Consider the following 15,277-nt stretch of genomic DNA (forward strand, 5'->3'; position numbering starts at 1 on the left):
GTGCTTGATTGTGTGTTCCTGCATGGCAGGGGGTTGGTCTGGATGACCCTTGAAGCCTATTCCACCTCTATAATTCTATGAAGAATACATGTTTTCTCTCCAAACCAGGAGCTGTTTGTTTGCAGTTTGATCTAGTAATTTTCACCACTATCATGTTTATAAGAAAAATCGATAAAATCGAAAAATTGGAAAGCAAGCTTTTCTCCCAGTAGCTTAGACAGTTCTTTTTATAGTTAGAAGAGTCTGATACTGGTTCAGGACTAGTGCATTGTAATAGTAGAGGTGATGTTGGTAACATTGCTCTGCAGAAAAGATACTAGACACAGTATGTCTCATTCTTATAGTGTCAGTCTCAAAAGTACAACATTTTAGTTAGCACCTTTTCAACTTTTGTACCACAGCAAAGAAAAGATTCTTTATGAGTCGGATACATTGAAATCCTTGAGGAGAGAAGAGGAAAACAAAGAATCCAGTAGTTCTAGCTCTGAAGATGAAGAAGAAGCTGAGGAAGATGATGCATCAGAGTCAGATACTGAAAAAGAATTGGGTAATATACAAAACTGAGATTCTTGCCTTATAAAATATTGAAGGGCCTGGAAAGTTTATGACTTTAGAGCAATAATTACAAGATTATAAAGTATAAGATACTGAACATCGCTGGTCAAGAATCAAGGGGGACTGGCTATAAAATGTGGTAGCATGTAGTCCTTTGGTTCAGGTTTCCTGCTGTCTATTGTCACTGAGCATGCTCACTCTACTTTAGGCTACTTGTAAAGGTTCTTCGAGACAGCTTTTTTTGCAAAAGACTCCTAAAAGCTGGAGTTCTAGATTTACTGATACTTTCTTGTTGTAATTGCTACTGCAATTTAAACTCCATACATGATCAATGTTGAAAAGTGTTGCACTGTTCAATGTCTAACATCATGTCAATCCTCCAGATGTTATCACTTCACTTCCCAGACGTCCCAGCCAACATGTCTAACAGTCAAAAATTCTGAGAGTTGAAATCCTAAACATCTCAAAGACCAAATTCTGGGAACCATTATTTCCCATGTTCCTTTATAGAAGTATGAGCTTTTGTATGCAGCCATAACTTTTTAATTATCTGAATAATAAGTCCTCCACATCTCAGATTTTCGTAGCACATGAAAAGCACTGTGTATAGAACCTCTTTTCTGAATTGCAGCTATGGTCATAAACAAAGAGAGATAATACTCTGAAAACTGAATGCAAGCCCCAGCCTATATCACTGTAATACAGAATTCGACCAGTACTTTGTCCTAATATTAGACCTCTATCGAGTCAACTTACTTATCAAAGCAAATACAGTAGTACTATCTTATCTTGCTTAATTAATGTCTTCTGTCATAGGCTGAATAAAAAAATGTCAGATTGTGGAAGCTTTGTTGACCCCAACCAGCTTCTAAATAAATAGACAAAAAAGGTCAAGCATGTTTATTCAAGTTAGAGAAATCTGTGTCTCGCTTTTTGTTAAGCCTTAAGATCGCCCGAAGTTTGGAGGTTTTTTTTTTTACACATTATTACCTCATTTAGTGTTTTTAGTAGTGGTAAAGAGGATGGGAGGAATAGCCAGTTCTGGAGATAGAAGCTTTTCCACTCTGTGCCATCTATGACGCCTATAGCTATGGAAGAACTCAGTTTTCAACAGGAAAACATCAGTCGGATCAGGAGTTCTTTCTAATTTTGCTGCTCTAGAGCCTCTACAACCTATTGTATGGTGGTATCACTATGACAAATGACATAGAACACAAGAACACTAAGTGCAGGCATAGCTCACTGATATGTGGAGGATAAAGTGGTGTATACGGTATTTGAATATAAAGGTTTTTAAGAAAATAATTTAAGTATTTGACTTCACACTACCATGTGTCTTATATGTATTTATGGTTCTCTTAATGCAAAATGAAAAAATGGGTATCCTGTTTTAAAGTGTCCTGACAGGGTACTCACTCTTATACAGACATCAATTATAACAAATACAAACTGATATAAGTCACACAAAGGAACAAAAACAAGACCTATTTCATCAATAATAGATTATTTCAAGTCCATGTGCATTCACTACAATGTTACCCACAGGGTTTTGCTTTCTCTAATGCAAAAAAAAACTTGAAACTGTCACATGAATGGGATTTCTCATGAAAATATGTATATATAGTGGAATCCGTTCACCCATTCTTTATCCTTGATCGGTGTTCATGCATCCTCGTTTTCAAGGCTCTTGTGGTCATTCCTACATACAACATATTGCATGGGCATACAATCACATATTTAACATTCTCTGTGGTGCAGGTTGTCAACTGTCTTAATGTAATTCTAAAATGTTACCTTGGGTGTAAGTAATATTTAATTCTTAAAGTTTGATTGCAACAGTTGCAGTGGCCGCAAGGAAAATTTGCTATGATGTCCGTCCTCTCTGTTGCATCCTGTTTTTCATTTGCCAGTGCATTCAAAGGTCTAAAACCCTATTTATGTGATCATTGACTAAGTGTGTAGTAGTGCTAGGCCCAAAAAAATAAATAAAAGTAAAAATAAATAATTAAAATATTGGCAGAATATTGTACTGAGACATCAAGTGCATAAATGCTCTAACCCAGGCACGGGAAAACTTTTTTGCCTTGTGTCCGCATTGCAGGCCCAGCCAGGAAGGCTGAGCTGGGAGGTAGAGGGGCCGGGCACACACTGGGCATGGCGGGCCAAGGAGAAGGTGGGCCCCGGAGAGGGCAAGGCCAGAAGGGGCTAGGGTAGGGCCTGCTTCTAGCATAAGGACGGGGCTTCTGACCCCCCTCCCCATTCTCCCCCCTCCTCATTCTCCCCTCTCGATCCTCGGGCTCTCCTCTTGGAATTATGCTGCGAGGAAGGTGAGAAAAGCGGCAGCTTAGAGTGTTCTGGAGGGTTCTCAGTCACCACGTGCCTTCCTCAAGTTATCCTCCCAGAAGAAGGATGGGGCTGCTTGCATCGTCCTTATGCAGGAGGAGGATGAGGGCGAGCCACACAGTGGCTGAGAGCGCTCCAGAAGGCTTTCAGCTGCTGCATGCCTTCTTCCCTGTCTTCCTCCCACATCCTTATGCCAAGAGGACAGGGAAAATTAGGAGGGCCTGAGGTATGCACCCGGGGGCCACATCCAGCCCCTGGGCCTTAGTTTGCCCATGTCTGCTCTAAACAGAGTGAGTGCTGGTAACAAAATGGCACTGTATTATATAATTGAGAAGTGCCATGTTAACAAAGCACTCTAAGGGAATGTAGTTGTGCCTTAAAGCAAGGTACACCTACATTATTGTAGTATTTGGTCTAATTCCTGTTATTGAAAGGACTCATCCAAAACTAGCTTAGGTAAAAGTGGAGATCCTTCCGAGTCACTATCGATGCTTCATTTATGGCTTAGACATATAACCTAAACATTTTTTTAAATTTTAGGTAGGAAGCAAAGATTTTTTATATTCAACCATCAGAAAAAAGGTGTTACTATCTCAGCCACCTATGTGGACAGGACAATTCTGGATTTTGGAGCATTTTGAATTTTGGAATTCTGCATAAGGAATGCTTAATCTCTACTTGTAAAGTGAAGATAAGAGCCTTTTGACATAGTCAAAACAGCTGTTTTCCAAATCACCCATGGCCGAAATTGAGAGCATTTTGTAGGGATATGCTTGAAATTGAGATAAGAGTTCTAACTTTTTCAGTTAGTTAATTCAGTAACCAACAAAGCTTTCTTTATTCAGTTCTTTAAAAAAATACTGTTAGGAAATTCTACTAAGTAGATCCCACACAGATTTTCTATTCTAGGCTGATTGCGTTTTGTTCACACTATGGAAAGTGACTTTCTGGGCATGTGTATCATAAATCATATTCTTTCTTGCTTAAGCTAAATGGAATACCTTTTGATTTAATAGATCAAAGAAACTGGAGCTTCAATGCTCGGAACACATTACTTTGATAAATCAAAAATTGTAGTGAAATTTGCACAACTATTTTGACCTTTGTTTTTCTCCCTCATCTTCTAGAAAGAAAGGAAGACTCTGTTGCTAACCATTCCAATCATGAACCTAGAATGCTCATTACAGAGTCAGTACCACCACCACAGCATAACTCTTTTACTATGGCTCCTGCCAGAAAAGTGAGTAAATCAGTTGTTCTTAATTTTTTTTGAGGTCTTGTAGATCCTCTGAGTATTTGGGCCTACTTGAGGGACCTCATCTCCTCCTCCTAGCCCACACAAGCCCTGAGATCATTGAGAGGGGCTCCTCTCTCGGTCCCACCACCATCACAAGTGCAATTGGTGGGAACGAGAGAGAGGGCCTTTTCGGTGGTGGTCCCGTGGCTCTGGAACGCCCTTCCTGAAGAGATGCAATCGAACTCCTCCTTGCTGGCCCTTCGTTCACAAATTAAAACCTTTTTGTGAGGCAGATAGGCAGGCCGCCCGCCTTGGGAGCCTCCTTCCAGCCCCACCCGCCCGCCCGCCTTATCCGGCAGAAAGAGCCCGCTCCCGGGAAACATCACCATGCGGGCCGGCTGCAACAATTTTGGGAGGATTTATCATTGCATCTTTCTGTGCCTGGTACTTGGGGTCTCTTTTAGCATATATAATACCTAAAGACTCAATAATGACAACTTAACGACAATCTTCAGAACCTTGCCAAAAAACCAAAAATTGTGGTTCCATCCCTTAAAAGACACAAATGTGACCAGTGGTCTCCATGTCCGTCTTGAAGCTATGCTTATCGCATACTCAGTGGTGGGGGCAAGGAGAAATTTGCTAAAATTTGTTTTGAAGATGAACTGATCATAAGTGAAGAAAAAGGGAATGTTGGAAGAGGAATAAATATTGCAGTTGTAGACTATGACGCTGGAAAGGTTGTTGCTGCAAAATATTTTGACATGTGGAAAGGGGAATTCTCTGGACCAATGACTGATTTCATCAGAAAGGCCCCCTTGAGGTCACTGCTCCTGATGGTAACCCATAATGATGGAAGTAGCAGGTTAAAGGAGGATGGGAAAAAGGCAATTGCTGAACTAGGAAGTAAAGAAATACGAAATTTGAAATTTAGATCAAGCTAGGTCTTCATAGCAGGAAAAGGTTTTAAGCTACCAGAAAATATAGAAAAGGAAAAGTTCAACTATTCTGACATGAATAAGAACCGATACAGTGGCTGGCCAGCTGAAATCCAGATAGAAGGCTGTATTCCAAAGAACATGACAAACTGAATTCTCAAATACTATCCATAAAACTGCATTCTGTGCCTACCACAGTTTTTGTAAACAACAATTTATCATCAATTGCCAATGGTCTAGGGATATGAATGTTCATTATTTAATACTAGACAAAAATTGTTTGAACTGTTGAGTTCATTGAGTTCTTGCAGCAAATCTTTTTTTTTTTTTTTGGGCATACAAATGACTACAGGTGTTTTCTTCTTGTATTAATATATTATGCTGTGACTTATGAAAAATCAGTTTTGCAATCAGTAAAATAACATATAAAACCTTTTTGTGGAACCAGACCTTTCCTGATCACTTATAATAGGCAACCATCAGATAGTTACTAGTTATATTGATCTCTGAATGCTATCTCGGACCTGGCAATGCTGTTACACAGCCAATAAAAATTATGTTTTTAGGATCTAAGTACAAACCTTTTTCTGGATAACCTCAGTGGCCTGAGGTTCAGAGAATTTTTAAATGGTATATCTCATAATGTATTGATTTGTTATATATAGTTTATGTAGCATGCAATTTGTTTATTGGGCTTATATATATTTTTTTTGTTTGGATGTGTATGTTATATAATCTCTGTTTTTTAACCATTTTACACCGCTTTGAGTCCCACCCATGGGAGAAAGTGGGATAAAAATAAATAAATAAATAAATTGATACAAACTGAGGGCCTGGATTTTCAAGGTCTGTGCCAAGCTGTTGATTACTGGAGCTCATGAAACTTTCTCATGATGCTGACTTAATAGCAAAAAACAACAACAACAACAACAACAACAACAGGACTTGTCACCAGAATAATACACAGAAGTATATACATGGATCATTTTTGAATACAAGTGACTTTATTCTTATAGAAATTAATTGGTCTTACATTGACTAGTATGTAATGAAAAATACATTGTGAACACTTGAAAAGACTATTTTGTCCTAAATACTCACTGTGACAGAAACAAAGTAACAGGAATGAAATACATTATTTTTTCACCCACTAAAGCCCAGGGAACATCTGGCTTACATTAACAAGTTTGGGATTGCAATTCCATGAAAACAGACTATATGAGAGTAATTTAACAAACAGTTTTTGAAGATTGAGTCAAGCAGAAAATTCCTCAGTCAAAGGCAATCAGATTGTTTGATTCTTCAATTTGTTTAGGCTTGAATAGAGACAATGACTTCCTGTTCTTCTCCAGGGGTGTAATTAATAACAAAAAGCTAGGAGGATTAAGTAAGAGTTTGACTTGTCCAAAATCGCCCAGTGGGTTTCTGTAGCAAATCAGGAATCTGAGTTAAATCCAGAGATGTAGTGCAAAAATACACTATTAAGGTTTGCCTAGAAAGGTTAGACTGTGCTTTTTAATGAATGTTTAGACAAACTGTTTATATTTATATGGCTGTATAAGTGATTACGTATGTGCGTTCGTACTTTCTTCCATCCTTCCCAAGCTAATGACACAAGACTCTCAATTTTGACATTCAATCATCTAAATAATGTAAGCTGTAATTAGAATGAAATGTCATGTATGGACTAGAGTGGAGATGGGAAATGTTCAGCCCTTAGATCTATTTTTTTAGCCTTGCTCCTCCTTGCAAGTCCATCAAAACCCACAAGTCATATTATTTTTTTAAAAAAAATTATTAAAGCATCCCAAATTTTTGAAAATACATGATTGGTGGGGACGAGGGAGAGGGCCTTCTCCATCGTGGCCCCTCAGCTCTGGAACTCTCTCCTGAGGGAGATCAGGTTGGCCCCTACCCTCCTTACTTTCCGGAAGAGCCTGAAAACCTGGCTCGTCCAATAGGCCTTTGGCGATTGACTTCCATAGCAAAGGATTGACCTGTTGCCCATTTTTATTCTTACTTCACTTTATTAATTTAGCCGGCCATAGTCTCCTTTGATTATCCCTTCCCCCAGCACTTTAATGGGACAATGGTTTTGTATTGTCTTCTCCCCGACTATATCTGACACTACTAGCACTTTTATGGCCCAGTACTTTTTAGGACCCAGGATTTTATCAAGCATGTTTGTTTTATGTGATCTCATTTGTTTATGACTTGCTTTATTGTTGATTGATTTGTTTTATTGTTGTGTTTTATATTGTCTGTTTTGCCTGGGCTTGGCCCCATGTAAGCCACCCCAAGTCCCCTCGGGGAGATGGGTTGGGGTATAAAAATAAAATTATTATTATTGTTTTATTACGTTATTATTATTGTGATTATTATTTTATTTTATTACGACACAGCAAACAAGATAGATATGCTGGATTTCGTATCAAAATATCACAAGTCGAACACTCCCAAGTGTCTAGGACTGTGTGATGTATTTTCGGATGATGTGTGCAGATCCCAGTAGGGTGGCCTTTTGCAGTTGGCAGATCATGATTTTGTCAATGTCTATTGTTTCCAAATGCCAGCTGAGATCTTTTGGCACGGCACCCAATGTGCCGATCACCACCGGGACCACCTGCACTGGTTTCTGCCATAGTCTTTGAAGTTCGATCTTGAGGTCCTGATAGCGGCTGAGTTTTTCCTGTTGTTTTTCGTCAATGCGACTGTCACCTGGGATGGCAACATCAATGATCCAAACCTTTTTCTTTTCCACAACTGTGATGTCTGGTGTGTTGTGTTCCAGAACTTTGTCAGTCTGGATTCGGAAGTCCCACAGTATCTTTGCGTACTCATTTTCCACAACCTTTGCAGGTTTGTGATCCCACCAGTTCTTTGCTGCTGGCAGGTGGTACTTGAGGCATAAGTTCCAACGAATCATTTGGGCCATGTAGTTGTGCCTGTTTGTAGTCTGTCTGTGCGATTTTCTTACAGCAGCTGAGGATATGATCAATGGTTTCATTGGTTTCCTTGCACAGTCTGCATTTTGGGTCATCAGCTGATTTTTCAATCTTGGCCTTAATTGCATTTGTCTGATGGCTTGCTCCTGGGCTGCAATGATCAGGCCTTCTGTCTCCTTCTTCAGTGTCCCATTTGTGAGCCAGAGCCAGGTCTTCTCCTTATCAGCTTTTCCTTCAATTTTGTCAAGGAACTTTCCATGCAATGTTTTGTTGTTGTTGTTGTTGTTGTTGTTGTTGTTGTTATTATTATTATTATTATTATTATTATTATTATTATTATTATGAAACAACCCCACAATCCTTAGAACCCACCCATCCCACACCTCTATTTTCATTGCATTTGTGCTCAAAATGGTCAACAACATAATGAGATGTTCCCTGTAAGAAAGAAAGGATGGATGTATAGATGAGTAAATGAATGAATAAATGGGCTGCAGTCCATAGCAATAGGAAGTGTTGCATTGTTACTATATATTAGTAATTTGTCACTTTTGCTTCAAAGTATTTGTGTCCAGAAATGATTTGAAAACTATTTCTCCTTGCAGTGAACCACCAGTACTGTACCCTTTTAGACTGAAGAATATGAGTTTGATTTTAATATAAATGAAGATTATTGTATCATCTGGGACAGTTTGTGTTATCCGTCCCCATGTCTCCCAGCTTTATTCTAAGAAATGAAGAAAACACTTCAGTTAAGGTTGTGATGGGAGGGAGGAACATTGTGGGAACACGCAGTTTAGTGCTTCACAAGAATCCTGGATTTTTGCTGTTCTGAATTTTGAAATTCAAGAGACACTATTCATTTCTGATTGGTTCTTGTCTTCCATTTAGTAGCAAAAGATTGTAGTTGCTCTGACTTTCAAGCTTTTATGTCATGAAGTATTTATATTTCTCTGCATGCTGTCAACAGCAATGCAGTTGGCACTGTAGTAGGTATTAAAAAAGGGCATCCCAGGTTATGTAATCTTCCCCAGACTTGGTGGGGCCATGTGTACTAAGATATTATGCAGTGGTGAAATTGAGTATGTAAATATTTAGTACTCAGTTTTTTCTTCCGAAATGAAGTGAAAAGTGTCTTTGGAAAGAAACCTCATTTAATTCCCTTCTGTCTTAAAATATTCTGTTGCTAACATGTATTATGCAAGTGGATGTATACTTTTTAAAAAGTTGGTAAATACTATCAATGGTTAATTCGAAATTAACCTCAGGATACCTACCATGGATGTGGACGAAACATCAGGAGAAAATGCTTCTGGAACATGGCCATACAGCCCAGAAAATTATCAGCAACCCACCAAAATTATATTGTTGAGCCATTTACATGAATCATAACCACACATTACTGGAAGAAACATTAACAACCTTAGATATGCAGATGATTCCACTTTGATGGCTGAAAGAGAGGAGGAGCTGAGGAGCCTTATAACCAAGATGAAAGAAAAAAGTGCAAAAGCTGGGTTGCAGTTAAACATTTAAAAAAACCAAGATTATGGCAACCAGACTGATTGATAACTGGCAAATAGAAGGAGAAAACATGGAGGCAGTGACAGACTATATATTTATAGGCACAAAGATTACTCCAGATGCAGACTGCAGCCAGGAAATCAGAAGACATTTACTTCTTGGGAGGAGAGCAATGACCAATCTCGATAAAATAGTAAAGAGTAGAGACATCACACTGTCTACGAAGGTCCGCATAGTTAAAGCAGTGATATTCCCTGTAGTGATCTATGGATTCGAGAGCTGGGCCATAAGGAAGGCTGAGTGAAGGAAGATAGACACTGAAGTTGGAGGAAAATTCTGAGAGTGCCTTGGACCGCAAGAAGATCAAACCAGTTCATACTCCAGGAAATAATCCCGACTGCTCACTGGAGGGAAGGATATTAGAGGCAAAAATGAAGTACTTTGGCCACATAATGAGAAGTCAGGAAAGCTTGGAGAAGAGAATGATTCTGGGGAAAATGAAAGGAAGAATGAAGAGGGGCTGACCAAGGGCAAAATGGATGGATGTTATCCTTGAAATGACTGGCTTGACTTTGAAGCAGCTGGGCGTGGTGTCGGCCGACAGGGAGCTCTGGCATGGGGTGGTCCATGAGGTCATAAAGAGTCGCAAGTGACTGAACGAATAAACGACACCAACAACAACAAAGCATTTACCACCTTTTCAAAAATATACATTTACTTGCACAATACATGTTAGTAACATACTATTTTAAGACAGAAGGGAATTAAACAAGGTTTATTTCCAAAGACACTTTTCACTTCACTTTGGAAGAAAAAGTACTAAATATTTACTTGTATAATAGTTCTGATGCTATCAACATTTTTTTTATTTGGTTGAGACATTACCTTACATTATTTTGAAAATGACTGTTTTGCTGGAGGAATAAAAAGAAAGAAGGATTGTTTATAGACTTTGAACAATCTTCAAATACTATAAATAGTAAGCAGTTCCTCAATGGTACATGTTATGCAGAAAAATGCACCATTGCTCTGCGTATCCTCCTAGGACCTACAACACACCTCACAATTTTTAAAGTAAAAAATTACAAATAGAGTCTTCAGTTTTAACTGGGAAATTAAGCCTCGAGGTGTGATTTATTATTTTAAAAATGCTATGTTTCCCCTGTCCATTTTAATCCCCAAATAGCTTTTAAGCCCCACTCCTTCAAATTTTTTCTTGGTCTAAAACAGATGCATAAGGGGGAAGTTTTAAAACAATTCTTAAAGGCTATCTAATTTTAACATCTCCTATATAGCAATCACTTTCATTACGTCTCTGATTTATGGCCTTCTCTCCTTTGCATAGAACCTATTGATGAAAGAAGAGTTGGGTCTGAAAGCAGTTTACTTCCTGAGCACTACTTGTCTAGAAGGGAACACTTGCCTGTGACTTAAAGCAATACATGCACGTTTGGCACATATGAGAACACCTACTAAGAGTTAGTATCCACTCACTAATCTTAGGTGGCCTACAGGATGGTGGATCAGGCCTACACAGCTTTTTCCTTGTAAAAAAACCAATTGGTGGGCCACCTCTCCCTCTCGTAGGGAAGCCCTTTTATCAGGAGAGAGGCCTAAACTTCTCCCTCTGATCTCGGTTCTTGGCAGGCAGGAAGGCAGGCAGGTATGCCAAGAACTGAGCACATAGGAACAACGCAAGGCTGAGAAGGGGCCTGAGATTTTCTCTCAGTGCCTGGGCCTTGCCATGCCAAGGGCCAAGCAGCAAAAAGGAAGCCCAGCCTTGTCTGTGGGCCACATCCAGCCCACAGGCGACAAGTTCTGCGACATGAACAATTACATTGAATAGAAATACACCATGCCACTCAAAAGTTTGGAACTATCTCTTTCTTAAAGTAAATGACTTATCATGGGACATTAACCAGTTATTTCTTTAGGAAGAAATCCTACCAGAGTACATAGATTTAGTCATATAGATAGCAAGAACGTTTGTAGTGTAGGATTAACCTCATACCTCTGACTCCAGGTTCATCTGTTTAGTTGATATTGCACTGTTCAACTATATTTAACTCAGTTTGTTTATGCTTCTACTTCTGTTGGATACTAACCATTGGTTATAGTATTTCTTTTCTCTGTGTTTGTATTTGCATAAAAGTGCTTTAAATGTTTAAGACAAATGTTTCAGTGCTTGGACTGAAATTGCTTAATTGATCACAGCATTGCATCAGGACCAATTCTATAAGTATAACATGAAACGGAGTATAATACTTTTATATAGTTGATCCTTCACATTCGTAGGAATTAAGGATACAGAACCACTCCCTTTCAAAGTAAAAACTGTGAGTATAGAGCAGCTTTTTTACCTGAGAAAATACTTCTTTAGGAATTAGTAGGTCCTCCAGTATTACTTTATAGTCAGTGGCAGAGGCTGACCATAGAATCACAGTGGATGATCTACAAATACCTAGAGAAAACATATTTTCTCAGTCATGTGTAGGGCCACAGTGAAAGTGGAAGCAAATACACCTATCCATCAAAAATCTGAATGCTTAACTGGCAAAAAGGGAGATATAACTGTACAAATACGATTTTTACAACATATAGAATAAGTAGGATAGACCAATTTTTTTTTACTTTCAGTAAGTAAAGCACATTTTAGCACTATTATCTAATGTAGTTGGATTTTTAAAAAATCTTATATAATTGCAATGATTTTAAACTTCTTCGTGGTCTCTGTGCACCATATTTGTTCAGGGATCCATTTGGAATATTCTAGCGCTCTCTAACTTGGTGGGAACATCTCCCTTTTGCCCATGTCCCAACTGCTAAACTACAGCTCCCTCAGTTTCATTCAACTTCATCACCTTTTTTTCTTTTACAGTTTGCTTCGTTATTGAACAAATCAGAAGAGCAAAAGGATGAATCTCCCTCATCGTGGAGGCTAAGTCTTAGAAAAACTAGTAGCCAAAATACGCTTAGTGAAAGCAGTACTCCTTGCGACACATTGAAGGAGAAGGGCAGCTCAATCTATCGCTCCTCATCAACCCCTAGGATTTCTGCACTATTAGACAACAAAGAGAAGGTGTGGAATTATTTTGTTTGTCTTTGCTGAAAGTATGCTTTAGAAGCTTAAGTGGTGCTAATTAATTCTACGCTTTTTTGTTTTGTATGGTGCTCTATGTAACCCTAACACCTGCACAACATAATGACCTTAAAATGACAGCATAACATGCTGAATCATGTCAGGATTCAATTCTAGTTCAGACAGTGGCCAGCTATAGGGATGCCCATGAATGGGCTGTGATATTAGTAATCTTCCTTGTTGTCTACTTCTCAGAGCACTAGTATTCAGATACATTGTCTCAGAACAAGGAAGATCCATGTGACATTTTTAATCTTTGGTAACTTAGCATGTTCTTAGAATCAGCCATTAGATACCTGTGAGCTGAAACATTTATTTATCAGTATTCCATACTGTAGACATGGTCATAGATGGAGGGGAATCAAAAATATAATTTATATGAAGAATAGCAAAATGTCAATCGTGAATAAAAACAGACTCGATTGCAATGAATGTTTAATTTGGAACAAAGCACTTGAAAAGAGCCTTTCTTAGTTCAGGAACTAGATGTCTTAACAATCACTAGAATGACTGAAAATGTCACCAGCATCTTTGTTTCGAATTTGCCTTTATTTCAGCAGGACAAGGACAACAAAATCTATTTTGCTTCAATAGCTCCACGAAGATTGAACAGTACTGGTGACATAGAAGAAAAGGAGAACCGGTAAGATTCTTTGCAACTGTGGCTCAGCTTTTAGGGGTGAATATTTGGAAGATTCCCAAAGGAAGACTCCCTCTTCACATATAATAGTTTTCATATCAATTCAGTTAAAAAATAACCAGTGCAAGTGAATCTGCCTTTTTTAATAGTAGAAATGTTTTTCGTGTTCGTCATTCCCATGTTGGGAGTGGCATAACATTTTCAGGGGAAAATACTTAATAGCAAAGTTTAAACATGGAGAATGCGAACTAAGTTACACTACCCAATAGACTTACATAGTTTTCTGTACTGCCATGTTGTTACACTGTTACTCTACTCTCTCCTTCACAGATGCAATCATATATTTAGTTCAATACTCAATAATAACAAAATATGTGATCTATATACAAAATTGTGTTATTCACCATCTCATGGTGCTTCTTTGGTCGTATTTTAATTTGTAAATGCATTACGTATTCTATAATCTGATTTTGTAGTTTTTGTGTGACATCTAATTGTTTGTGACATTTGGTGACCCTCTGACAAACTTACTATGGTATATTCTAACCTATTTCCTATCAACTGCTACAACTACTATTGGGTATGGCTTCATTGTGAAGGTTTATCAATATATAGAAAGCTTCCCTAAAAAGATTTCCATTTATGACTTATTCCCTCTGCCTTCAACTCGTCTTTGTAGGGAATCTGCTGTTAACTTGGTACGAAGTGGTCCTTATAGCCGGCAACAATGGCGGGACGAGCCAAAAGGAAAGGAATCTGCTGTAACTAGTGCACCTTCCACCTATGTATCCACATACATGAAAAGGTGAGTTAAGACTCAGGTTTTGGAGGAAAGTCATAGAAGGCAACACCCAAAATGTACAGAAATTAGAAGGTCGCGTGAAATTCAAAGGGCACTGAAGTAAAAATGACTGAGCAATTCTGTCAGTCTAACTTCCATGGTACATGTGAAGAAAGGGATGAAATGTTCATTTCTTATTTTATTCACTGCTTTGCTTCAAGATAAAAAAAGGAAGGAAAAAGCCAACCTGGAGCATCATGAGATGTATCCAAAATGGACTGTAGTTCCTGAAAGCTTATGGAAAAATAAATTATTAATAGTTTATTTCTTTAAAAAACCACAACACTTGCAATAGATTAAAATGACTACCTGAAAATTTCCTATATAGAGAAAATTATATTCCATGTAGGATGTGGGATAAACCAGTGGAAGTTATAACTTTCCTTGAGATTTAGGTAGTCTCATTATTGAATATACAATTTAGGTTACATACAATGCTTTATATGGCTTTTTGGGAACTTAGATTGCATGACTCTAGAGTGTATGCAGTTTGCCAGATCATGAGATATGAACTATATAGGAAATAGTGTGGCTCTTCCCAAATTTTGTGGAAACAGTGTGGTAGTGACTCAGTGAAGTACAACATTGTCTCTATTCCAAAAGCTAGAGTGATTTTTAACCAATTGAACTTCTATCACACTAAATTATATCCCTTATTTGGAGTTGAACTTGCCATTAGAATGTCTGAAGCATTTATTGGATTAATAAGCACAGTTTTGCCTGACATGTCAGCAAAAGGAGCAGTTTTGAATCTACAATAGCCTCTTTGCAGATACTCCATTTGGACACTTGACATTCTTCTCTGACCATTGGGTGGAATCTAGCTAGTGTTGTGCTCGTTATCCATATGTTAGTCTAGTAAACAATTTGAACCCAATATTCCATTGATAATCTCATCCTCATATAATATTGCCAAAACATGTTTGGTGCATGCACCTTCTCCTCTTTATCCCGTCGTCATCAGTGAAGAGTTTCTTATAACTTTGTGTCATGCCTTAGTTTAATGGAACGTGCTGATATAAGTGATCTTTGGGTAATTCGTATTATCCTAGCGATTTTAACACTTTTTGAAGACCATTTGGCAGATCAGTCCATTCATACCTTTCCATTGCAAA

At 38.2% G+C, this 15,277-nt stretch overlaps 1 protein-coding gene and 1 pseudogene across 10 annotated transcripts in view; both read left to right on the top strand.

The window, feature by feature from the left end:
- ppp1r12b (protein phosphatase 1 regulatory subunit 12B) overlaps positions 1-15,277 on the top strand; it is a 183,920-nt gene that overhangs the window by 60,668 nt on the left and 107,975 nt on the right. For 6 of the 10 annotated variants that reach the window (XM_008109880.3, XM_008109884.3, XM_008109886.3 and 3 more), the window contains 5 exons: positions 402-547; positions 4,026-4,138; positions 12,421-12,621; positions 13,239-13,324; positions 14,001-14,126. In XM_008109880.3, the coding sequence (XP_008108087.2) occupies positions 402-547; positions 4,026-4,138; positions 12,421-12,621; positions 13,239-13,324; positions 14,001-14,126 (672 nt within the window). The remainder of the gene's footprint in view (positions 1-401; positions 548-4,025; positions 4,139-12,420; positions 12,622-13,238; positions 13,325-14,000; positions 14,127-15,277) is intronic. The other 4 variants (XM_008109882.3, XM_008109887.3, XM_062978704.1 and 1 more) reach the window with 1 other exon arrangement.
- Positions 4,508-7,693, top strand: LOC103278746 (protein FAM3B-like; annotated as a pseudogene).

Source organism: Anolis carolinensis, chromosome 4, assembly GCF_035594765.1.
Source record: "Anolis carolinensis isolate JA03-04 chromosome 4, rAnoCar3.1.pri, whole genome shotgun sequence".
In the NCBI taxonomy this organism is placed as follows: Eukaryota; Metazoa; Chordata; class Lepidosauria; order Squamata; family Dactyloidae; genus Anolis; species Anolis carolinensis.